This window comes from Daktulosphaira vitifoliae, unplaced genomic scaffold (assembly GCF_025091365.1).
Source record: "Daktulosphaira vitifoliae isolate Bord-2020 unplaced genomic scaffold, ASM2509136v1 Scaffold_5, whole genome shotgun sequence".
Classification (NCBI taxonomy): Eukaryota; Metazoa; Arthropoda; class Insecta; order Hemiptera; family Phylloxeridae; genus Daktulosphaira; species Daktulosphaira vitifoliae.
In genome coordinates, this window is record NW_026099576.1 from 27,346,403 (window position 1) to 27,374,181 (window position 27,779).

Consider the following 27,779-nt stretch of genomic DNA (forward strand, 5'->3'; position numbering starts at 1 on the left):
TAATAAAATAATTTAAGCTTAATTTTTTTTTGTTAAAAAATAATTATTAGCTGTATATATTAAAAAAAAAAGTACATTAATATAAATATATATTTATATCGCCCATTGTGTTTTTAATAATTCATTATTTTATTAATTTTATATCTATAAGTTATTCTAACCTATTATGATTCGTCTCACAGGGTAACGCTAAATTAATAATAACCGGTATCTATTTAATAAATTCAATAACGATGATAATTTTAAATTAATTTATGCAAAAAAAAGTTATTTTCCGTTGTATCACATTTTATATCTTATATTAAATCTCATAAAAAAATTGTATAAATAAATATATTAATAATTGTTTAAAAATATAAAATTAATTTTGAGTTGAATCAAATATTAGTTATTGTCAAAGCAGTGTCGATTTATTCCAATTTTCTTACATTGTAAAATATTAAATTAAAATTCTGTTTATTTCTAGCTTGTTCACTTGTTTTGAAAAGTTTCGCTGTTAGAAAAAAATAAATATGAATGTCACATTTTATACTTCATTAGCGTATTCAAATCTACTGTGTGTGTTTTGGCAAACAAAAGTTGAGTTAGTTGGTTACGTTATTATAATATTTTTATTAATTACTTGGTGCCGCATCAAATGGAATCGTAGGCTTATTGATAGATTTGCAGCTAAAATACCAGGGCCTCCATCATATCCATTAATTGGTTCATTACTAGAATTTAGAGGCACATCACAAGGTAAGTTTATTATCAATATATAATTAATTTATAAAATTCTCAATACTTTTATTGAAACAACCCGAAGTATCCTGAGAGAAAGAAAGGTTAAAACTATTTCAATTTTTTTATGCACTTGTTAATAAGTTTTGCCATCATGACGTAATGCCTTATGGCAGTTCCAGGGTAAGATATTTTTCTAGGCATAGAAAAAACCAGGAATGTTTTAGTTTGTTAGTTATTTGTTAAAAAAAATGTATAGAATTATATTTTTACTATTTGATATATACTAGAAATAATAGTATAAATAATGACACTGCGATTTTATACAAAAATATTTAACGAAAAGGGAACAAGAAACCTAAAAAAACTTACATTTGTGATAAATATGAGACTGATGGATAAATATTTAGTATAGTGTAGGGGATATTTATTTTTTCGGTTAGAATTAATTAAATATTTAAAATTATTTTTATTTTCCACTTTGAAATTATGCAAGTATGCTTTAATCGCTGCAATGAAGAAAAAATCATTAAAAATCAACTAATTTATTTATTAATAAAATATTATTAAGATATAGCCTTTTTGTTAGGAGAATAGATAATTTTTTAAGCAAACAAATTTTTTATTTAAATAGCAAAAATACATTTCATTTAACATAAAAAAAATTTGTTTATTTTTTAGATTCGATGCGAAACTAAAAAGGTATTGGTTTTACTATTATGTTTTTTTTTTTTTGTGTGTCTGTTACCACTTTTTCTCAGCCTTCACCGAACCGATTTCTTTCAACAATACGTCAAAAGATCACAAATCGAATCTAGTCGAAGACATTACCCTCAAAAATTGAAAAAATTTGCCTCGTTCCCCGTAAATGGGGGAAACCTCCAAAAAAATTACAAATTTAAAAATCGCTAATTTTCGAAATTTTTTCAATTTATTTTACTTAAAATTGCCATAACTTTTTTAAAAATAACCAAATCAATATAATTTTTTTTAAATAGATGCATGATATTATTACCTTTCATTTGGTATATTTTTTTATAAATAAATCTGATCCTTTACCTGCCCACAGGGGGGGATTTAAAATGACAATTTTTTCACATAAAATTAACTTTTGAAAATGTTCCGGAAGGTCTGACATTTTTATATATATCTTAAATTAAAGCTAATGTAATATACTTTATTATGGAAAAAAAAATGTCGGTCTTTATTTTGTCTTCACGGCGAAAATGGCTACCGAATGCTATTATTATGTGAAAATTCTCGATTTTATTTTTTACATTTTTAACTTTATAATGCTATAACTTATTGAAAAGTATATGTCGCGGTCGCATCGCGACTCCAGCTTTACCACTGGATGGCGATCGCGGCGCTTTCCCTTTACGTCCGGCAGGTCGCGCCATACGGAGTGGCCGACGGACGGCTAGAACCGGTCCAGGCCGCCGGCCACTATCAATAACAAGATACNCGCCGGCCACTACCAATAACAAGATACATATAAGAATTAATGTTTGACCATATAGAGTTTTGTCTAGTGTGTTGTAATACTGTTGTTTAAGTTCTTATATATAAAAAGTTAAATATATATTAATATAAAGTTAAATACGGTGTAATTAATTATTATAATTATTAAAATATCACCTAACAACACAACATTGGCGCAGTCGAAAAAGGAATTTTTTTTGCAGACTAAGAAGTTATTAAGGTAAGTGCTAAATAATTAAAGCAATTATTATTTGTAGCACCCTTAATAAAATATTTGCAAAATATAGAACCTACAGCTTTAACTGGCTAAAAGCGTAGTAAATCCCAGGAAAAGAAATTTTTAAGACTTAATTAGCCATAAGCTTATTAATTTTTGGGGTTAAGGTGTATATAAGCTATATAATTAGAGATAGACTTATTATACAGGAGAATTTCCTAACGTGGTTTGTGCTAAAAATATCTTATAGACAAGTCCACTTCCCGATCACGTGATCAGCGCATTAGCTTATCCCCATTGACCTACTTATCTGTTATTATTAGAATATCAGCACTCAATATGTCAGGTAAGAGCATACTTGAGCTGACGATAAGAGAGTTGCAAGGGGAGCTGTCACGACGGGGTCTCGCTACTGGGGGTTCTAAAGCCGACCTTATGGTTCGGCTGGAAGACTTTCTAAGCCAGGAGGAGGGGGTTAACGCGGCAAGCGTCAAATTTCACCCCGAAAAACCAAGTAATCCTCCACCCCAAGATGACGATATCCCTAACGGGAGGCCCGGGCAACCGGAAGATGACGATCGCCGTTCCGAAGACGACCGAGACAGCTGGTCACTGTCATATGACACGTATATGATGTTATGCGGGTACGTCGAGGATAATGCGAAGCGGAACGAGGAGCTAGAAGCAATAGTCGCCCAACAGCGCGAACACATTGCTCAGCTTGAGACAAAGTTGAACGACTTGATAAAGCAAGTCAACTTGTCTGCTTGCGAAGTACAGGGGGTACCTTGCAGTACCAATAGGGGAACCCTGCCGCCACACCACACGCTTAGGCGAGTTATAGCGGACAGACCCGAGAATTCACAACTCCGATCGGAAGGGGGTGAGCAGATGGCCGTCCCGGAAAATTCCGACCGAGCAGTTCGAGAGGACCCCCCATCCCCCCCCCCGGAGCTTCGGACTGCAAATCAGTTCTCCGGTGAATTACGGGATACTTCGGCGGAACTATACAGTAGAAAACAGTTCTTCGGCGAAAAAATAAATTCGCCCCGTGAAAACGGCCGGTACCCCGGGTTACACCGACCGGGACCCCCCTACGCCGGTGAAAATTCTGTTTTCTTCGGTGGATTAGACCGGATTTCGGAAGAACAGCACCGAAACAGACAATTCTCCGGTGAAAGTTTCTGTTCTTCCGGTGTAAACAAAAATTCTGCCGGTGAAAGTAACCGGACGACCGAGGAACATCACCAGAACATACAGTTCTCCGGTGAAAATTCGAGTTCCTTCGGTCAGAAACACCACATTTTTGTTTCAAACCAAGGAATGACCGGTAATAACGGAGTAGAACGATCTGAAAGTCGTTCCCATCCGGACAATAGGACCAGGGAGCAACGACACGTTACTTTTAACGAAACGTCGCTACTGTCCCACGACAGTCTAACGTTGGCGCGTGATTCTCTGCCGGAGTTTTCCGGAAAGAAACAAGAGGACCCCAACGCTTTCATCGAAGAGGCTGAAATGGTCCTAACCGAAGCGAACGTACCACACCAGAAGTGGGTACGTGTACTGTCCCCACAGTTAAAAGCAGAGGCAGGTAACTGGTGGGGTACTATACGCTGCTTGAACCCCACATGGACAGTGTTCCGACAACAATTTTTGAGGAGGTTCAATAGCATTGCTATACTTACCCAAGTACGCAATGATCTCCACAGTGCTCACCAAGGCGAACGTCAATCCCTAGGGGAGTTTGTAATGTGGAAGAGCCAGCTAGCCCGTCGTCTCGACTCAAGGCTCACAGAGTACGAGTTGGTCGACCTAATCATAGGGCTTATGCGCAGTGACTATCGGGTCCACGCAAGAGTGAGACGCCCGAGGTCAATGGAAGATCTGCTAGAGCTGGCTAGCGACTTGGACGTTGAGGACCTTTCTCCGGAACGGCGGCCCGAAGAAAAGAAGTATTCCGCGGAAGGGAATAGCTTCAAATGGGCAAATAAGAAACCGCCACCGGAGAAAGAGGTTATTAGACCGGAAAAAAGCCCGTCCGGAGCGGCACGTTGTAAAAACTGCAACCGGACTGGGCACTGGTGGGCGAATTGCCCGGAAAGAAAAACGGCGAGTACGGGAAACGGGAAGAGTTCCGGACGGTTCACGGGAAACCGACCGGACAAGAAAAACTAGCCCGCCCAAAGAACCGTAAGCGCAAGCCCGGTACCGAAGTTTCCGACCAGGAACCCAAAAAGGCACCGGAGAAGCGCAAAAATATGCAGCTCGCCGCTATCGAATCCGGAGAAACGGAGTACACACGGAAGAAACGTACGGCAAAAAGAGAAGTTTCGGAAACACAGGAGAGTAGTGCAAAACGTCCTGACCAAGGAACACAAGCGGCTCTCTCCAAGAACTGTTTGCCGAACAAATCTCTGGAAGACCTGGAACAAGACCAGTTAACACATGAGTTGTTAATAGTTCCACAGTCTTTCCCGTTAAAANTGTTAACAGTTCCACAGTCTTTCCCGTTAAAACTTCCGAAGGAGTTGACCCCTATCACTGGTATTGCGCGGAACCGAAGGAAATCTGATACGGACTCACTTTATGACCTCAAAGTCCGAGCCGCAGATTTATTTACCGGAGAAAACTTTCCTAGCAAACAGGGTTATTGTTCAGCGTCCGACCAGGACCCAAAATACAATGAGATACCCGAGAAAAAGCTGGTGAAAGAAATCTCACAAGGTAATATTTCCTCTTTTAGCCCAGCCAAGAACGGTAAAAGAGAAAAAACTTACCCGGAGAATGTAGCTATTTCTGACATTAGAACCTGGCAAACCCCGAAGATGCAACTTTGGCCCAGTATGTCCGGAAACTCCGGAGTAACAAACCAATTTACCGGCGTTTACACCAGGAATACCACTTGCAAGACGGTATTTTGCTAAAAGGCCCGGTAAATAACGGAACGGACGGAAAGATTATCGTCGTTCCGTCAGACATGTCAGATCACCTACTATGGAGGTATCATGATCATGTTTCTGCCGGACATCCAGGATGGAAAGAAACTTACCGGAGCATCGGTAATCGTTACTTCTGGACCGGTATGAGAGAGTCGGTACGTCAATATGTCGCAAGGTGTCACGTTTGTGCTTGCGTTAAACCGTTGAACCGGAAGCAAGACGACCCAATGCGACCAAGACAGCCCCGCCAGCCATGGGAGGTTGTTAGCATTGATCTTATGGGGCCATACCCAAGATCTCAACGCGGTAAGACTTGCCTACTTGTAGCAACTGACTGCTACAGTAGATGGGTAGAAGCATATCCCCTAGGGCAAGCCACCGCTAAGACGATTACCGACACTCTAGAAAGAGAGTTTTTCTCACGTTTCGGCTATGCTAGAGTACTTCTCTCAGATAATGGAACACAGTTCGTCTCCAAAACAATGGAGAAAGCACTGGAGAAGTGGGGCACAGAAGGATGGACAACGCCAATTTACCATCCAAGAGCAAATCCTGTAGAACGCCGAAACCAGGATTTTCATCTTAAGTCTTAAATAAATCATCTTTATTTACTACAAACTATTAACAAAAAATAACCAATAAACAATTAAGCTACACGACCCAAGTAGTGGTGTTTGGCATAAAGTACGGCTTCGATGCTTTCATCGAAAATATTAGTATAATTTTTGTATTTCTTTTAATGTTAGTCAAATGTTCGCAATAATTGCGTACTAGATTACCATTGATTGTACAATGCACCATTGGGTAAGTTTTACAAATATTTCTTTCCTAACCTTCTGAATTTAATATAGTGATCTGTCAATGATGTTCGTAATTATATTAATCTACTGTTACCAACCGTGATCAAATATTTACATATAAAATTTCAATTTTAAAAGTTACTTAATCTTCAACGGTGATCATAACCTTGCAGTTAACTTTTCTCTTTATCCTTTTAATATTTTGCAACGGTGCTCGTAACAATTCGTTTCCAACCGTGATTCAAAGGGTTATACTTTTCTCTTTACTTAAAAATATTAGTTCCTAAAGTAAGACTGATATAATAGATAATTATTCATTATAGATATTTTTTGTTTCTTTACTGAATAAAACGAAATAAGTTGATTATATAAGGAAAATTGTGTTGTATTTTCATATGATTAGTAATTTTAAGTTGAGTAATATAAAATATAGAGTATGTAGGAAAAAACGTTTCACCTGTTTCCTTACTTTTTGAATATCTGGTTTGATATAAACACATGTAAATTAATTTTTAGATAAAATGGAAAAGTTTATTCAGTTAAATGAACAGTACGGCCCGGAACCATTTAAAATCTGGTTAGGTTCTTCACTTGCTTTATATGTTATGAAGCCAGAAGATATACAAGTACGTTTTGATGTTTTAAACACTATTGTAATAAACAAAATATAAATAATTTAAAGAAAGCAAAAATAGGTGAGTTTAATGTTATATAGGAGTTTGTGGTTTAATGCGTATATTAAAGTCTAGATTTAATAATTTAATATTTAATATGGGCAATGTAATATTTTTCACAAACATTTTTTTAAATTTTTTTCAATTGTTACCGAACTATGACTCTTTAAAGTTTAGGGGACGCGAGTATTACTCACGTCAGAGAGGAGAAAGCGTACCTAAGATTTTTCCGTTATGGTACAATAAAACCGGCAGTTCTTATCCGTTCATTAAATATTAATATTACTATATTTACCCGACTACTGTTTTATTTATTAAATCCCCTAAACTTTAAATAGTGATATCTCGTTTTGAAATTGATTTTTTTTTTCAAGAATTTTTTTTTTTATGCTAAACAAGATTAATAAAAAAATTGGGTTGCTATTTGAAATACTAAAGTTAATATCGATTTAAGGGTTAAGAGATGTAATCTTTGTTTTTGTTGTCAAGTAGCTCAACAAAGATTTATAACAAATAAAATAATTATATATATATATATATGATAACACTAATAATTTTCAAGAACAATCGTTAGGCATAATTAGTTAATCACCCGGTAATGAATTATTTTAAAAAAAAAATAATTCATTATTTGAAAATTGTACTTGTGACATTTCGAGTTGGTCAATATTTAGAAAAATATATTTACTTAATAACTTTTTACATTAGGATTACTGACACTATCCATAACTATTCTTAGTTACCAACATAATATATAAAACGGTCCGTTACACGTTACTCTTCTTCTTGCCTTAATCGTAACTACTTGGGGTCAGCCACCCTTATCCTAAACATTCACTTGACACGATCTCCCACATTAATTACGCTCACATCAGCCGTCCTCATATCGCATTAAATAACATTCCTCCTTATCTTTTTTGGTCTTCCTCTATCACTTTTTCTTTCAAAATTCATTTCTATAACTGTTCTTACAGTTTCCGATTCCTCTTTCCTCATGTTATAAGGAGAGAGGAATCACGTAATCTACTCAATTACTCAAAAAATAAAAATAATTTCGAGAGTATATTTGGGGGATTATTTAGTTACATATTGACACAGTACCGTAATTTTGCGATAACTTTAATAGACAGTCACCTCGTCTCTTTTGTCAGCCGCCTTATTACATCGCGAGCCCAGTCTGATTAGAGTACCCCTGCTATTTAGCTAGGGTGCAAAGTTTATCTACTAGAGCGCGATCGAGTGCCAGCGATGAACGCTTTCTCTTCTTTCTGACGTCTTTCGTGTGCTTACAAGTCTGCCGTCTTATTTTTCATATCAAAAGGTATTTCATACATTAACCAAATAATATAAAGTTACATATATCTATAAAAAATTTTTTTGACCTTTATTTTTATTAGCATCGCTAACCTGTTTTCAGCGTTAAAAGCTCGTTATTTATTTTTATTTAATATGGTTTTACCTGACCTGTGCCGTTTTTAACTCGTGTTTAATTTAAGTGCTTTTTTAGCTTCGATGCGAAGCTGAGAAGGTATTAATTTTACCATGATGTGTTTTTTTTTTTTTTTTTTTATGCCTGTTGCCACTTTTTCTCAACTCTCACTGGACCGATTTCTTTCAACAATACGTCAAACGATCACAAATCGAATCTAGTCGAAGACATTACCCTCAAAAATTGAAAAAATTTGCCTCGTTCCCCGTAAATGAGGGAAACCTCCAAAAAAATTACAAATTTAAAAATCGCTAATTTTCGACATTTTTTAATAATAAACTATTATTAAGATATAGCCTTTTTGTTAGGAGAATAGATAATTTTTTAAGCAAACAAATTTTTTATTTAAATAGCAAAAATACATTTCATTTAACATAAAAAAAATTTGTTTATTTTTTAGCTTCGATGCGAAACTAAAAAGGTATTGGTTTTACTATTATGTTTTTTTTTTTTTTTTGTGTCTGTTACCACTTTTTCTCAGCTCTCACCGAACCGATTTCTTTCAACGATACGTCAAAAGATCACAAATCGAATCTAGTTGAAGACATTACCCCTAAAAATTGAAAAATTTTTCCTCGTTCCCCGCAAATGGGAGGAATATCCAAAAAAATTACAAATTTAAAAATCGGTAAATTTTGTCATTTTTTTCACTATTTTTTCTTAACACTCCCATAACTTTTTCAAAAATCAACTAATTAACATAATTTTTTTTTATACTAAAACCTTAGATATTTTCCTTCTATTTGATATCATTTTTTTGAAAATCTAACACTTAACCTGCTCATTGGGGGGGATTTAAAATAGCAACTTTTTTACAAAAACTAACTTTTTCAACTTAATTTTTGAAAATGTTCCGGAAATACTGCGTCCTTTAAACATATATCAAATTAAAGCTTATTTTATGTACTATCAAAATAAAAAAAAAAAATTTGTCCCGACGACCTATCTTCTATGAGCAAATGGTTACCGTATTCAAAAATATGCTATTTTTCTATTAAAATTCTAGGTTTTGTATTTTATTTTATTTTAAAATATCTTATTAGGAGAATACATGGTGAAAATAGCTACCGTAATTAAAAATATGCTATTATTGTGTTAAAATTCTTGGTTTTGTATTTTATTTTATTATAAGGGGATTACACTGATTTTCATAAATATTATATCAATCTAAATGACATAGTATAAAAAATTAATCATATTTAAATTGTTTTGTTTCTTTGAAGTCGAGAAAGATAACTTTAAAATTTGAACTAGCTAAATTTCCATTTTTATTAAGTGACGAATGAGACGTACGGTTTTTGAGACGGAAACACTTGGGTCTTTCACGATTGTGGCACTGAATTTTTTTTAAATTCTTTTTGAGTTAAAAAAAAATGTTAAATTCATTTGATTTTTATCTCATTTAGATTTAATAACTTCAATAAATATCAAGGATTCCATTACTGCAGTCTCCTCTCGTGAGAAAAAATTCATATTAATATTATTTTACTATGGGGTTTTTTTTTTTTTGTAGCTATCATTTATTTACTCAGCTCTTCTTTTTCCTCGCCTTAGTCCCAACTACTTGGGGTCGGCCACCCTTATCCTAAACTTCCACTTGACACGATCTCCCACATCAGCTGTCCTCAAATCGCATTCACTAGCATCCCTCCATCTCTTTTTTGGTCTTCCTCTACCTGTTCTTCCTTCAACATTCATTTCTATAACTGTTCTTACAGCGTCCAATTGTTCTCTCCTCATAACATGACCATACCATTTAAGTCTGTTTTCTCTCATCTTATCCACGATTGACGCTACACCTATACTCCCTCTTACTCTATATGTTCGTTCCTTATCCTATCTTCTCTAGTCATTCCACTCATCCATCTAAGCATTCTGATCTCTGCTACACTCATTCTCTACTCTACTTTCTTATCAACCGCCCAAAACTCTGAACCATACATTATAGCTGGTCTCACTACAGTGTCTTGTAAAATTTACCTTTCAGCCTCATTGGAATTTTTTTATAGCATAAGACACCAGACGCTTCTCTTCACTTTAACCACCCGCACTTAATCCTCGTCAATACTACCACTCTTGTGCACAACTGACCCTAAATACTTAAAACTCTCCACCTCTCCAATCACGTCCACGCCTATTGTCACTGACCTCATTTCACCTACCTCGTGTTCTCCTTTGTCAAACTCGTACTCTATATACTCTGTTTTACTTCTACTTACTCTTAAACCCTTTTCTTCAAGAGCTGATATCCACATCTCTAGCTTTTGATTAATTTCCTCCCTATTTTTTCCTATTAACACTATATCGTCAGCAACATGCACCACGGCACCTCTCCTTGTATTTCTCTAGTAATTTCATCCATCACTGTAGGGTAATAAGTAAGGGCCTAAAGCAGAACCTTGGTGCACTCCTACTCTTACCCGAAAATATCTCGACTTTATAGACATTAGGAGTTTTCCGTGTCATTATATTTCTCGAATTACCAATTTGACACGGCCCGCGTCATTTCGTTATACACGATGCCCCGCGACTCGTGCCACCTTTATCAGTTGTCGCCCTACTATGAGTATTTAACTGACCAACACCGCGTGTTATACGCTACGGCGCAAAGTCCGCACGGCCGACGACGACCCGCCGCAAATGAGTTCTTCCCGTTATGAAAGCGACAACGTCAACCAACCAATCCACACCTGCGCACCGTCGCCTACAACGCTGCTAACCTTTTGTCGCCCAAGGATCACGCCGGACATCGCGTCGTCGACGCTAGCGAAAGTGCCGCGATATTATGCGAAGATTATTATTATTGTGTCCATCTTTTCGGTTTGTTTTATTTTTTTTGTTAAAATAACCCTGTTGTCGCTCAATAAATAAACGGCCCACGGGTCTTTACCTTCTAAACCAGTGTCGACCACATTTTGGCGACGTAAGTCGTGTCAAATTATAAAATATTTTTATCCATTATATTTTATAAAGTTATTTACTTTGTTTTTTTTAATAGAAACACACATATTTAACTAGCTTATATTATTAAAAATTATAAAATTAAGGAAATGACTCAATAATACAAGGATCAATAATATCTTTTTAATCAATTCGAAAATTATTAAAATTTGTGTACTTAGGCATTAGAGTAGTGCGTCCGAAAAATTCTTAATGATTAAACTGGGCATATCCTCGTATCAACTCCAATTAACAAATTAACAAATGTATAAACATATTACTCTGAATATTTTTTAATTTTAAAGGAATTCATCTAACTAAATTACTAACTATTTACTAAATCTAACTAAAAGACTTAGGAATTATTTTGATATTCTTAAGTCTTCTTTTAATATTAGTATAATGTGTAATTAAAATTCACTTATGATTGGTTTTATTCGACGTAATTGTTCCGATTTCAGTAATGTAAATTGTTTCAAAGTTCTATGTTTTTCAATGGTTCGCTCTATTCTTGAGTAAGGTTCTGTTATCTGAAATCCTCACCAAAGTAGTTAAATTTTAAAAATAGAACGTATTCAAAACCAATTTTTGCGTTACTTGGCGTTTAAAACCAATAAATTAAATTTACCCCTTGATAAGTTAGTTTGTGAGTATTATATAGATTCTCTTCAAATGCGTAGAAATTACAATTATTTATTTTGGTTTATATAAATTAATCAATCATACATTGTATACCTCATTATGTCCCACAAACTACAGTTTCTTGGGTTATTTTGATTATTTTCATAATAAACCAACCAGGTTACAAACTCTTATAAATGCTAAATTAAAAAATTGATTAATTACTTATGTTACACAATAATATTTGTGTTTAAAGTTAATGTATTATATGTTGTGTTGTTATTAATTTGAGAATTTAAGCTTAAATTTGTTAACTAACTGTATTTCTTTTTTTAATTGTATGTTTTGTATTATAGTTATTAGTACTGTATTTTGTTCTTTTGGGCGTTTATCTTTAATAATTAAATCTTTAAATAAATTAGTATGGAATACGGTAATCTTATACTATAAGTTAATAATATTCAATTATTTGTTTTTATTAATATTCACTTAATATTGTAAAATAAATATGATCTAATTCCTGAAAAGAGATTTTTTTTGAAATAAAATATACTTTTTAGTAGGTTGTTGAATGATATTTTGTTTAAAAAAAATATATATTTTTTAAATAGAAAAATAGTGTAAAATTTTTTTCAGATAATATTAAACAATTCTAATGCTCACGACAAAGGTCTATCTTCCAAAATTTTGAGTGAAGCTTTTGGAGAAGGATTGTTCACTGCTGCTGGTGAGAAAAAAACTTACTTATAGTGACTATAAATTAATAGTATTTAGTATTAGGTTAATAATTTTTCATAAAATATTCATTTTATAAAGTATTTATTATTTTGCACCTCTATTAAAAAAAGATTAAAAAAAGTATTTTTCAATACAATATAGACAGTGTACACGAGCAAAATTTAACAGTTAATAAGACTTTTTTTATTCAAACGTCAAAGGACAAGTTTTATAGAGAAAGTAATTTTATTAGCTTCGAAGCGAAGCTGAGAAGGCTTAATTTCACTATAATTTGTATATTTTTTTTTCGTGTCTGTCACTATTTTTACTCAACTCACACATGACCAATATATCTCAATCATTCATCTAAAAACACAAATCTTTTCTAATTGAAGACATCATACTCAAAAAATTTAATTTTTTCTTATTTCCCAGTAAATAGTAAAAATATCTCCAAAAATAGTAATTTTTGAAATCGGAAAATTTCCATATTAGCTTCGATGCGAAGCTGAGATGGTATTGATATTACTATTATGTGTTTTATTTTGTGTCTGTTACCACTTTTTCTCAGCTCACACCGAACCGATTTCTTTCAACGATACGTCAAAAGTTCACAAATCGTATCTAATCAAACACATTATCCTTAAAAATTGAAAAAATTACAATTTTCCAAATCGGTAAATTTGGGCATTTTTTGCACTTTTTTTTTTTTAAACAGCCATAACTTTTTCAAAAATGAACAAATCAATATAATTTTTTTTTTTAGACGCTTGATGTCTTTACCTATCATTTGGTATATTTTTTTTATAAATTTAACCCTTTACTTGCCCACAGGAGGGGATTTAATATGACAACTTTATCACATAAAATTAACTTTTGAAAGTGTTCCGGAAAGTCTGACACTTTTATATATATCTTAAATTAAAGCTAATGTAATGGAATTTATTTTGTCTTCTTGGTGAAAATGGCTACCAAATGCTATTTATGTGTGAAAATTTTCCATTTTATTTTATACATTTTTAACTTTATAACTTATTGAAAAGTGTATGGATTAACACAATTTTTTTATGAGAGATAATATTTATATCCCTTATTTATTCGACATACTTTATCTTAATCAGGATTTAAATAAGGAAATAGCAGATCATGTAGCTTTTGGAATAATCCATCAATTTTTTAAAATTAAACACTATTTACATATTTTCATCGAATCGTTTTTTATGTTAGTGATTACTTGACCCAACTATGCTACATCCCCCCCACTGTACCACGATCCTTCTGTACTGGGTTTTTATTTTTTAATATTGTTATTTTTATATCATCTAAGAATATTTATAATTACTTTCAGTTCCTAAATGGAAATCGCATCGACGAATTATCTCTCCTTTTTTTAACACTTCTCATATAAATACGTTTTTGTCAGTTTTTAACGAAAAAAGTGCAGCATTCATATGGAATCTTCAAAAAGAAATCAACAATCAACAATCATTTGATATTTGGAGTTATGTTTATTCTATTTCTGTTGATGCAATTTGTGGTAAATGATATTCTTAAAAATAATATTTATTTAAGTTATGTATTTTATTATTTACTTCTATGATAAGTTTATTTTTTAAGTATACATAATTATTTATGAAAAAAGTATGTTTTTGCTTTCGATTCTTATAATAGGATTAATTATTATTTAAATATATATTTTGTTGAAGAGTATTTTGAAATATAAATGGGGGAAATCTCCAAAAAAATTACAAATTTAAAATTCGTTAATTTTCGTAATTTTTTCAATGTTTTTTACTAAAAACTGCCATAACTTTTTTAAAAGTGAACAAATCAATATAAATTTTTTTTTTATAGATGCATAATGACTTTACCTACCATTTGATGTATTTTTATATTTTATTATTTTATAAATTTGACCTTTTACCTGGCCATAGGGAGGGATTCAAAATGACAACTTTTTCACATAAAATTTTCTTTTTCAACTTAACTTTTGAAAATGTTCCGGAAGGTTTGACACTTTTATATATATCTTAAATTAAAGCTAATGTAATGTACTTTATTATGAAAAAAAAATAATTTCACCTCTGGACTTGTCCTCATGGTGAAAATGGCTACCAATGCTATTTTTGTGTGAAAATTCTCGATTTTATTTTTTACATTTTTAACTTTATAATGCTATAACTTATTGAGAAGTGTATGGATCAACATAATATTTTTGTGAGAAATAATATTTTTTAATAATCCCTTTTTCATTCGACATACATTATCTTAATCAGGATATTAATAAGGAAATAGCAGATCATGTAACTTTTGGTATAATCTAAAGATTTGCATCGAAGCGTTTTTATTGATAGTCATTTTAAACACTGTCAGATATCATTATACTTGATCCAACTATGCCATGTCACTACTGTGCCGCGACCACCCTGTGCTGGGTTTTTTTGGTAACATGTTGCTATATAAAACACAAATGTAAAAAAAATAATATTTTTTATTTTCACCTGAATTTAACAATCGACTTTTACAATTATAATCAAAATTTATAATTCGTTTATTTGAGAAAATCTTTTTAACAACTTTTTTTTCATTGGTTTTTTTAGTTAAATTAAATCATTAAAATTAATTAAGTTCTGAATATTTCCATTGTAGAATCTTTTTAAACATCAAAAAATAATTAGAAATGATTACTATGATTTCTATTTAAGTGATCTATTACGATGAAAATGCAAAACAAAATTGAGCTTTTCTGATAAATTTACTATAAATAGTAATTATAAAACTTCCTGGCTACATATTAATTTTAACAATACAATTTTTTTAATTCTCATAATGTTTTCTATTTAATGATGTCAATTTCAATCTTGTAAGTTGAGTTAAAAGTTATAGCAGTAAATTCATTTTTTTTTTTTATTATAAACTTTCTCTTTAAAGGACGAAAAAAATAGGTTAGAAATTATTACTTTTAACATATTAAAAATAAAAATCAATAATAATTTGAAAAGAATTAATTATATAAATTATATAATATAAAATTAAAAATTATATTTTTGAATCTAATAATTACTAATCTGTATATAATTAAGGAAATAAAAGATGATGTTGCTTTTGTAATTATTCACCAATTTCATAGAATTAAATACTATCTACAGATTAGCATCGAAGCGTCTTTTATGATTGTGATTTTAATCACTGTCAGATATCAGTATACTTGACCCAACTATGCCACGCCAGCACTGTGCTAGGTTGAGTTTTTAATATTTAAAACCCGCAACAAATTAAGAATAATTATTTTCAGAAATATTGGTATTGGAGCTTAGCCACAAACTTTAAAAATAAAGGTTTTTTCCCTCATGGTTATCCAAGTTTCAATACTTAGCCTAAATGGATTTTTCATGATCGTAAACCTGCCTGTTTCATGATTAGTTTATTATATATCGTTAGGTCTCGCGTGGGGTTTGTTCACTGCAATTAGATATTTTAATAATATGGTGGACGGTTAGTTATAAAAAGCTCTGAGTGGCCCAGTTCAATTTTTGACGAAGGTCATTGAACAAAAATATTGACAAAAGAGCGCACAACAATGCAACTGTTAGTGTTGGCGATGAATTATGATTTATCAATTTTAAATAAATATTCGTTGTCAATAAAATTACAACACATTTTAGCATATTTTCATTGTTTAATTCGTTAGCCAACGCATTAAACCCAAACGCGTAGAGTAAAATTTCAGTTCGGACCTGTACACGCTGATAAAATTGATAAGGCAATTACGTATATAATAATGATCATTCAAAAGTATTACTGGCTTAGTGTGAATACACGAAATTAGTATTTGCTAACGAACATTTAAAACTTTTTACCGCAATCGATATTAGGCATCGGTCCAATTAAAATATTGGCCACTAAATGAATGCAATGAAGTATACCAGTTAACGCGGGTTTGTGTGCCATAATTTAAATATAGATTGTTGATGTTCAGTCGATCATGGAAAATCTACCCGTTATGTGGCTAAAACCGTCCAGGGCATTCCTTAAGATTGATATTGATATTGCGGTTTACGTGATATCTAGTCAACAAAGAAAAGTTTAAAACGAAATTTTTCCTGTTTTTTTAAATGCGGTATTGATTATGTCGTTAAGACAACCCGCAAAAAAATTATCTTTAATCCTATATTATACAAGTTCTCTCGATGTATACAATTATAAGCCTTCTTGAAATCAACAAATGATTGTTAGTAATTTTGGCGATATTCGAACATTTTTTCTATTATTTAGCCTATGACTAAAAGTTGTTCTATTGTTGATCTTTCTTTTTGGAATCTACCTAAATATTCTTTTACAAATGCCGTTGGCCGGTTCAACAATATATTTGTAAACATTTTATAAACTAAATTTAGGAATGATATTCTTCTATAATTATTGTAATTTAACTAATAGCCGTTTTTATGTATCGGTATTATTATAGCTTTCGTTCAACTTATTTGCATTTGTTCGTCAACATCCACCCCTATGTACTAGTAGCCATAAAGAACAAAAAATATCTCAAATGCTCTTTTAGATAATTGAGTAGTATTTCAAATACATTTAAACATTTTTTATTTATACGCATATTATTTTTTTTAGAAACAACATTGGAATATGATTGTGGTATACAAGATAACGACAAATCTGAATTTTTTGATTCAATAACAAAGTAAATATTATTAAATTTTAAGCAATATATTATTATTATACTTACAGTAATGTAATAAATAAAAAAATAAAAATAAATATTAGAATATAAGAAAAGTAAAATAGTAAATAATTAGGGGGAAAAAAGTCTAATAACAAAAATAGTGAGAGATAATTTAAATGTGTAAAGGGATACAATTGTGGAATGGATAAATATTGGTATCTCAGGGTTGAATAATATTGAATAAATTATGTTAGATATCCTTTTTAAGTTTCATAATTGCTCTTAATGATTTATTACACAATAGACTGTTTGAGGTTCGAAAACATAAGTTAAATTGTACCTACCTTATATCATATGTCACGCAATATAATTTTAAGGGATACAAAGTTGATTCTGGTATTCAATGCACTACGTATACGTTTCACACTACGCGTCGTATAGTCAATATAATAATTTACAAAAACGATTCAAATTTTAAATAAATTAAACGACTTCATTGCATAAAATCTATGACTAATTTTTGTATCTAAAAAATTCTAAACACTATATATTTATTAAAATAATAATTTTATATTTTGGCCTAATTAATTTTTTTATTTTTATTAAATAAGTAATTTCTTCGAGAGCGTATATTTTATTGAGACATACCAATATTCTAGCCTGACCAAAACAAGATTCAAAAATATTTAAACACGTGTAAAAATGTTATCAAGGCGGTATTAATATTCTAAGTCCAAATTAAATAATAAAAAAACGGTAGCACAGTGGGGTCGAGGCACAGTATTGACGAGCCATAGATGGGACAAGTATAGATGATATCTGACAGTGATTAAAATCACTACCATAAGAAACGCTTCGATGCAAATCTGTAGATAGTGTTTCATTTAGAGAAATTGGTGGATTATTCCAAAAGCAACATCAACTCTTATTTCTTTAATTATATCCTGATTAGTAGTTCTTTGATTTTAAAATATAATATATGAATAAATACTAATTATAGTTTTTAAATTTAGTACGAAATTGTGAGGCCAGCTATGATGTATGGTTCATAGTGCTGGGCGGTTGATAAGAAAGTAGAGCAGCGAATAAGTGTAGCAGAGATAAGAATGCTTAGTTGGATGAGTGGAGTGACTAGAGAAGATAGGATAAGGAACGAGCATATAAGAGGAAGTATAGGTGTTGCGTCAATCGTGGATAAGATGACAGAAAATAGACTTAGATTGTTTAGTCATGGTATGAGGAAAGAAGAATCGAAAGCTGTAAGAACAGTTATAGAAATGAATGTTGAAGGAAGAAGAGATAGAGGAAGACCAAGGAAGAGATAGAGGGATGCTATTGAATGCGATTTGAGGACAGCTGATGTGAGCGTAGAAGATGTGGGAGATCGTGTCAAATGGAAGCTTAGGATAAGGGTGGCCGACTCCAAGTAGTTGGGATTAAGGCAAAGAAAAAGAAAAAGATTACCAGAAATTCCGGTGGCAATTGACATAATATGATTGTTGTTTGAGAATGTACAATTTAGCGTTTAGTTGGGTTTAAACAATATAGCGACAAAACAATTACCTACTCTATCGCTTGAATATTAATATACACTACACTTTAATGATACAATATATAAATAAACTCACACATATGCAGTTATAACATTGTGTCTAATGTAAGTATAACATGATAAAAAGTAACCGTAAAATGAAAAAAAAATGGAATATAAATTTTAGTTCATATTAAATGTAATGTAACTCGAAAAATATTTNTTCATATTAAATGTAATGTAACTCGAAAAATATTTGTTTAAATGAAAAAATATTAAATTATTTTTTTTGTTTATAATTGTCTTTTAAACAATTTTTGTACGAAACTTTTTTTTGTAAGTTAAATATTTTTTGAGAAAATTAAAAAAGCTCATATTTTTGAACTTTTGCGAGGCTGTAAAAAAAAAAGCTCAATTCCAATCTTGAGGACTATTAGTATGTCATTATACATATCTTAATTCAACTTTTAAAAAAACAAAATTTGGTTGGGAATTTTTTCTGTTATTCGACAAAATTACTCATTCGTTGACTAGAATAAATTATTAAATAGAAAATTTTATTAGAATTAAAACAATGTTATTTTTAAGATTAATATGCAGTCAGGTTATTTTATAATTACTATTTACAGTATATTTATCAGAAAAACTCAATTTTGATTTGCATTTTTATCGTAATAGATCACTTAAATAGAAATCATAGTAATCATTTCTAATTACTTTTTGATATTTAAAAAGATTCTACAATTGAAATATCCAGAACTGAATTAATTTTAATGATTTACTTCAACTAAAAAAAAATAATTAAGAACAAAAAAAATCGTTTTAAATTAATACTGATTTTTATTATTAATATGTTAAAAATAAGGAAAATGACATGTTTAAGCTATTTTTTTAATCGTTTAAAGTTGATTGTTGTAAATGTTTATAATAAAAAAAAATAATTTATTTTACCATAACTTTTAGCTCAATTGGAAACTTTGACATTGACATCATTAAATAGAACATTTTATGACAATTAAAAAAATTGTATCGTTAAGATCAATATGCAGTCAGAAAGTTTTATAATTACTATTTATTGTAAATTTATCAGAAAAGCTCAATATTTTTTTGCATTTTTATCGTAATAGATAACTTAAATAGAAGTAATAGTGTTAATTTCCTAGTAACCTTTGTTGTTTGAAAAGATTCTACAATTGAAATATTGAGAACTTAATTAATTTTAATGATTTACTTTAACTAAATGAACCATCAAAACAAAGTTTTTAAAAAGATTTACTCAATTGAGCGTATTATAAAATTTGATTATATTTGTAAAAATCAATTGTTAATTCGGGTGAAAAAACAATTATTTTTTTTAGAAATGATTTATATAGCAATATGTTATCAAAAAATTTGCAATATTACAGTCTAGTAGTAGCACACACAAATAGAGTAAAAAAATTATTAAATTACAAAGTAAAATTATTTAATTTTGTAGTTGAAACCTATCATATCAAACTTGATTCGTCAATAAATACTTTGAAAACATTAGAAATGAATGATTTTAATTGTTTGTATGGAGAACATGGGATAACTAACTGTTTGATTGATAAATTAGAATTTTTTTTCAATTTTTGAGGGTAATATCTTCAACCTAGATACGAATTGTAGTCATTTGACGTATCGTTGAAAAAAATAAATCAAGTTAGAGCAGAGAAAATAAATGATAGTCACAAAAAAATATCTTCTCGGCTTTGCATCGAAGCGAAAACTTAAAATATAGTAAAATAATTTTAATACGAATAAGAAATTTCTTCTTGCAAGGGGCGACTAAAGTGATGGGATCCTTGATCTTTATTGAAGTTATTGAATCTAAATGAGATAAAAATCAAACGAGTTAAAAATTTATACTAACTTAAAAAGAATTAAGAAAAAATGCAAAAAATGCAATGCATACGCGGGGTGGAACCTCGTACCCCAAGCGTGTAAAACATAAGTTTTACCAACTAGGCAACCGTACGTTGCTACCGACGCCTGAAAAAATTAGTTATTTAAGCTAGTTCAAAGTACAAAGTTATTTTTCTCGGCTTAAAAGAATCAAACAAATTTAAATAAGTTTAACTTTCTATACTATATTAATTTTTTATTTATATAATATTTATGAAAATCTGTACTCCCCTTGTCAGGTATTTTAAAATAAAATAAAATACAAAACCCAGAATTTTAACACAAAAATAGCATATTTTTGCATACGGTAGTCATTTTTACCATGAAGACAAATCCAGAGGTCAAATTTTTTTTTTTCACATTAAAGTATATTACATAAGCTTTAATTTAAGATATATTTAAAAGTGTCAGTATTTCCGGAATACTTTCAAAAATTAAATTGAAAATATCGTAGTAACAATACGCATGTTTAAAGTTTTGACCCCCCTTGTTAAAGGGGTATGATCCGATTTACAAAAAAAGCGTGCCAGATGAAAGGGGTATATAAATATTTATTATAAAAAAATAATAATATTGATCCATACATTTTTCCAAAAGTTATATAAAATATAAATTAAATAATATAACATATAAAATCGAGATTTTTTTCACGGAAATCGTACGTTTTTCTTTAACTTTGATGTCCGTTTTCACCACGAAGACAAGTCCAGAGGTCAAATTTTAAGGTCAAATTTTTTTTTTCATTACATAAGCTTTAATTTAAGATATATATATATAAGTGTCAGTATTTCCGGAATACTTTCAAAAATTAAATTGAAAATGTCCTAGTTTCAATAAGCATGTTTAAAGTTTTGGCCTCCATTGTATAAAGGGGCATGATCCGATTTACAAAAAAAGTGTGTCAGATGAAAGGGGTATATAAAAATTATTTATAAAAAAACAATAACATTGATCTATACATTTCTCCAAAAGTTATAGCAATATAAATTTAATAATATAACATATAAAATCGAAAATTTGTTTACGGAAATGGTACGTTCTTCTTTAACTTTGATGTCCGTTTTCACCACGAAGACAAGACCAGAGGTCAAATTTTTTTTTTTCAAAATAAAGTATATTACATAATCTTTAATTTAAGGTATATATAAAAGTGTCAGTATTTCCGGAGCATTTTCAAAAGTTTAGTTGAAAAAGTTCTACTTTCTATACGCATTTTAAAATGTTTGTACCCCCTCTGTATACAGGGAAATGTCCCGATTTAAATGAGTATGTCGAATGAAAGAAGTATATATAAAGTATTTATCATTAAAGAATAAAGTTGATTCATGCATTTTTTAAAAAGTTATAGCAACATAATGTTAAAAAATGTAAAATATAATATCAAGAATTTTTTCACAAAAATAGCATATTTTTGCATACGGTAGTCATTTTCACCATGAAGACAAGTCCAGAGGTCAAATTTTTTTTTTTCAAATTAAAGTATATTACATAAGCTTTAATTTAAGATATATATAAAAGTGTCAGTCTTTCCGGAACATTTTCAAAAGTTAAGTTGAAAAAGTTCTACTTTCTATACGCATTTTAAAAGGTTTGCACCCCCCCTGTATAAAGGGAAATGGTCCGATTTTAAAAAAAAGTATGTCGAATGAAAGAAGTATATATAAAGTATTTATCATTAAAGAATAAAGTTGATTCATGCATTTTTTAAAAAGTTATAGCAACATAATGTTAAAAAATGTAAAATATAATATCAAGAATTTTTTCACAAAAATAGCATATTTTTGCATACGGCAGTCATTTTCACCATGAAGACAAGTCCAGAGGTCAAATTTAATTTAAGGTATATATAAAAGTGTTAGTCTTTCCGGAACATTTTTAAAAGTTAAGTTGAAAAAGTTAATTTTTTGTAAAAAAGCTACCATTTTGAAACCCTTCCTGTGGGCTGTTAAAGGGTCAAATATTATATACAAAAATATATTAAATGATAGGTAATATCTAAGTTATCTATAAAAAAAAAATTATATTGATTCGGTCATTTTTAATAAAGTTATGGCAATTTTAAGTAAAAAAAATTGAAAAAATATCGAAAATTAGCGATTTTTAATTTTTTGGTGGATTTCCCCCGTTTACGGGGAATGAGGGAATTTTTTTCAATTTTTGAGGGTAATGTCTTTGACTAGTTACGATTTGTGATCTTTTGACATATTGTTCATCAAAATCGGTCCAGCAAGAGCTGAGATTGAGCGTTCACAGACACAAAAAAAAAAATAAAAAAAAAAAAAAAAAAANAGATTGAGCGTTCACAGACACAAAAAAAAAAAAAACACATAATAGTAAAATTAATACCTTCTCAGCCTCGCATCTAAGCTAAAATACGACTAAGTCTCAGAGGGTGAGAATCTTGAGAGAGTGCCCCAGATTTTGTGCATTTTAAAATTACCGAAAGAACTGGTTTTGACTGGGGAAAATGGCTTTTTATAGAGTCAGAAGGGAGTAATCTAGCGATCCCTAGCGTAATCTTGGTAGCTGAGGCTTTCTGTTCCAGTTGTTCAATTATAATAGGGGAACTGAGTGTAGGCTTTACTAAAAATCTGTACAAAAAGTAGATTTTATCCCATAATTAGCTGATTATTTTGTATTGTAAATAAGGGAACCATGTTTTAGTGATATTGTATATTCATAATATGTGACATACATATACAAACGATAACATCATATGATATGTTAATATTATAAGTGATAATCCGTTACAAACTTGTTAAGAAGTTGTATAAATACAACACATATTATTCGAATTAGTTTTTAGATGCATACTTGTAATAACATTAATTTGTTGAAATATTTTAAACATTTTATTTTAACATTTTAAGTGATAATATAATATTACAGTAACTTTAGTTATAACAAAGCCGTAGACAGATTTTTTTGGAGAAATCTCAAATATAGCAACAATGATCTCAAAATATATATCGAGTTCATTTTTAAAAATAAAGGCTAATGTTATCTCAGCTTTATGAGAATTCAAAAGAATTCTATCATCCGGTTTGGACACCCTGATGTTAGTAGTTGAGTTTATTACACCTTCGCTAGCTATTAACAATATCAGAACTAAATAATTTTGTTATTTATACGGACCATACTAATTCAGAAAATACTAAATATTGATGACGACAGCAAAAAATAAAAATGTCGGTTCCTATATCTGAAGATGTTTAAATCCAGCAAAAGATTTTAATTTAAGATAATTGCATCAAAGAGTCAAAAATTTCCTTGTTTAATTGTAAATAAAAATTATAGAAAAGAAAATATTATACTCAACAATTAATTAATGAAAAATGTTTTAGATTTTTTGAGCTATTTGATGAGAGAATAATTAAACCATGGCTGTATCCAGACTTTATTTTTAATATTTATAAAAAAATAACAGGGTTGAATCAAATATATGAAAAATTATTTAAATTTTCCGACAAGGTGAGTTTTATAACATTTAAAAAAAAAGGTAGGTACGATTATATTTCTATAAATATGTTAATAAAATTAATGTCTGATGTTTGACGCAGGAAGTAAGCAATGTTTCTTAATGGTAATTTGGAAGAGTATAAAACGAAAAAACATAAATTCTACTTAATTCTAGTGTTTAATTAGTATTATTCTTTTGCATAACTGGATAAAGATTTTACTACTGTTCTGGAGCTAATTATTTATTTATTTTTATTAATAACCGAGGAACCAAAATAAATCAATTATATTCTATAAATGCAGTTCTTTCATCAAAAACGATAATTTAGCTGCATTGTTAACTAAGTCATCATAATTTATCCGACACTAAACACTAGCCAATTTTGTAATTTGTACTTAAAAGTTGAAAACCATGTTTAATAACTGGCATTATATTTAATTAAAATAATGTCAGTCAAGGTACAAATTTTATCATTAATTGTAATTAAATTAAAAAATTTATTTTAAGCCAATGACAACGAAACGGAATGATTCAAGTGTCACATAGGAAGTAAAAACTGGAGAGAGCGAGAGTGAGAGCCGCCTTTTCTCGGTATTTTGTCATGATCTAGTTGATAGACTTTGCACCCTACATAGTAGTAAAGGTACTCTGATTAGGAGCTAGCGATGTAATAAGACACCTGATGAGAGAGACGAGGTATTGGTGTATTCAGTATACCTCAAATTCTATGGTATCGTGCAGATCCCCTCAGTTTTCTGAACATAGTTTTCTAAATATCAATTTATAGATTTGTTGTTTATTTGATATTGCTAAAAGTATTAAAATTTAAGATTATAAGAAATTATTCATTTTACATTTATTTCTTTGTATCCAATTCATAATCTGTATTATAATTTATGAATAACACAATTTCCATTAGATAATTAAAGAAAAAAAAATCCAATTTGACCAAAGGAAGAAAACCAACCACAGTACTTTAAACATAACCAGAAATGAAAGTAATGTTCTAATTAATTTATATTGTATTAATTTATGAAATAAATATTGATTACTATTGTAGAAAAACAAAAAAATACATTATTGAATGTGTTGTTGGAGTTAAATGATGATGGAGCAAATTTTTCAAACAAAGATTTAAGAGATGAAGTTTTAACTGTGATATCTGGAGTAAATTAATATAATTTAAATTCTAATAAATTATTTAATAACCCAATTCATATAATAACAATATTTTTAAAATAGGGCAGTGAAACTAGTTCTATAACAACTTGTTTCTGTATTTTAATGTTAGCTATCAATCAAGATATACAGGTGATATACAGTTATATAAGTTATCATCAATATTTAAAATTTAATTTCAAATTTACAGGACAAAGTTTATGATGAAATCTACCGAATAATGGGAGAAGATGATCGAATAATAACAATTGAAGATACCGTTAAGTTTGTATATCTGGAACAATGTATCAAGGAAACTCTTCGATTGTACCCCGTAGGAGCAGTGTTTATGAGATATCTTCAAGATGATGTCAAAATACGTAATTTCTTTGAGTGTATAAATATAAGACCAGTTTAAAGTCGTGATTTTGGTTTTTAAGGTAACTACACAATTCCAAAAGACACTACTGTTATTATATCACCAATAGGTACCCATCATTTACCAGAATTGTACCCAAACCCCTGGAAGTACAACCCAGATAATTTTAATCCAGAAAAGGTTGCTAAACGACACAAGTATAGTTTTATTGCATTTGGTGGTGGACCTAGGAACTGTATAGGTACTTATGAGTAATTCATATTCTTATAGAATAAATAAGACCGATTCCACATTTTTAATAATTTAGGGCAAAAGTATGCAATGCTATTTATAAAAGTTCTGTTATCAACATTTTTACGTAACTATAGTGTACATACTAAATGCAAAATGTCTGACATAAAGTTAAAACTTGAGTTATCGATGAAAAGCGTTCATGGTTATCAAGTAACAATACGGCCAAGACATAGAAAAAGCAACTTACTAAGTAAAATTGAATGAAAAAATGTTATGTATAATTTAATAATATACAATTATGTTTATATGTTAATCATTAGAATATTAATAATTTTACAATATACATTTAGCTTCGATGCGAATTTTACCATGATGTGTTTTTTTTTTTTATGTCTGTTGAAACTTTTTCTCAGCTCTCACTGGACCGATTTCTTTCAATAATACGTCAAAAGATCACAAATCGTATCTAGTTGAAGACATTACCCTTAAAAATTGAAAAATTTTCCCTCGTTCCCCGCAAATGGGGGAAATATCCAAAAAAATTACAAATTTAAAAATTGGTAAATTTTGTCATTTTTTTCACTTTTTTTTCTTAACACTCCCATAACTTTTTCAAAAATCAACTAATTAACATAATTTTTTTTTATACTAAAACCTTAGATATTTTTCTTTTATTTGATATCATTTTTTTGAAAATCTAACACTTAACTTTTTTACAAAAACTAACTTTTTCAAATTAATTTTTGAAAATGTTCCGAAAATACTATGTCCTTTAAACATATGTCAAATTAGAGCTTATGTCATGTACTATAAAATTAAAAAAATTTTGTTCTGACGGCCTATCTTCTATGCGCAACTGGCTACCGTATTCAAAAATATGCTATTTGTGTATTAAAATTCTGGGTTTTGTATTTTATCTTATTTTAGAATATCTTATTAGGGGAATACACTAACTTTCATGAATATTATATAATTTAATCGACATAGAATAAAGTTCATAAGACATAAGAAATTAAACTTATTAAAATTTTTTAAAAAGGTAATTTTTAAATTTAAGTTAACTTAAATAGCTAATTTTATAATGTGATAGAAGCAACGATCCGTTGCCGAATCGGTAACACTAATGTCTTACACGCTTATGGTACGATGTTCAAAACCGTCTGTGACAATTAATATTTTGTATTTTTTTTTTTTGAGTTAAAATAAAATTTTCAAATCATTTGATATTTATCTCATTTAGATTCAATAACTTCAATAAATATAAAGGATCCTATTACTATAGTCTCCCCTTTGTGAGAAGAAATTTATATTCATGTTAATATTATTTTACTATGTGGTTTTTTTTGTGGCTACGATTTATTTTGCCAGCCCTCACTAGACCTACCGTAGCATCGGTTAGCGTTTCTACTGGACCGGTATTAGAGAATCGGTGCGACAATACGTCACGAGGTGTCACATTTGTGCATGTATAAAGCCTTTGAATCGGAAACCGCAAGATCCGATGACACCGAGAAAACCACGCCAGCCAATGGAGGTCATAAGTATTGATCTTATGGGCCCATATCCCAGGACTGCGCGCGGGAAAACATGCCTACTGGTAGCAACAGACTGCTATAGTAGACGGGTGGAGGCCTATTTACTTGGTCAGGCCACTACCTAGTCAAACACCGATACGTTAGAAAAAGAGTTCTTCTCTCGTTTTGGTTATGGTCGAGCGCTCTTGTCTGATAACGGGATGCAATTCGTCTCCAAAGCAATGGAGAAAACACTGGAGAAGTGGAGAATACAAGGTTGGACGACACCGATCTATCACC

At 30.2% G+C, this 27,779-nt stretch overlaps 1 protein-coding gene across 1 annotated transcript; it reads left to right on the plus strand.

Annotated features, from left to right (window-relative positions):
• The first annotated feature begins 368 nt into the window (after positions 1-368).
• On the plus strand, positions 369-26,333 carry LOC126907743 (cytochrome P450 4C1-like). The gene is made up of 12 exons (XM_050689321.1): positions 369-738; positions 6,678-6,787; positions 12,522-12,612; positions 13,951-14,139; positions 17,226-17,295; positions 24,079-24,205; positions 25,114-25,192; positions 25,255-25,361; positions 25,437-25,505; positions 25,564-25,732; positions 25,793-25,972; positions 26,039-26,333. Exons 1-12 carry the CDS (start codon positions 513-515, stop codon positions 26,227-26,229), a joined length of 1,608 nt encoding a protein of 535 aa, XP_050545278.1. The 5' UTR covers positions 369-512; the 3' UTR covers positions 26,230-26,333.
• Positions 26,334-27,779: the final 1,446 nt, after the last annotated feature.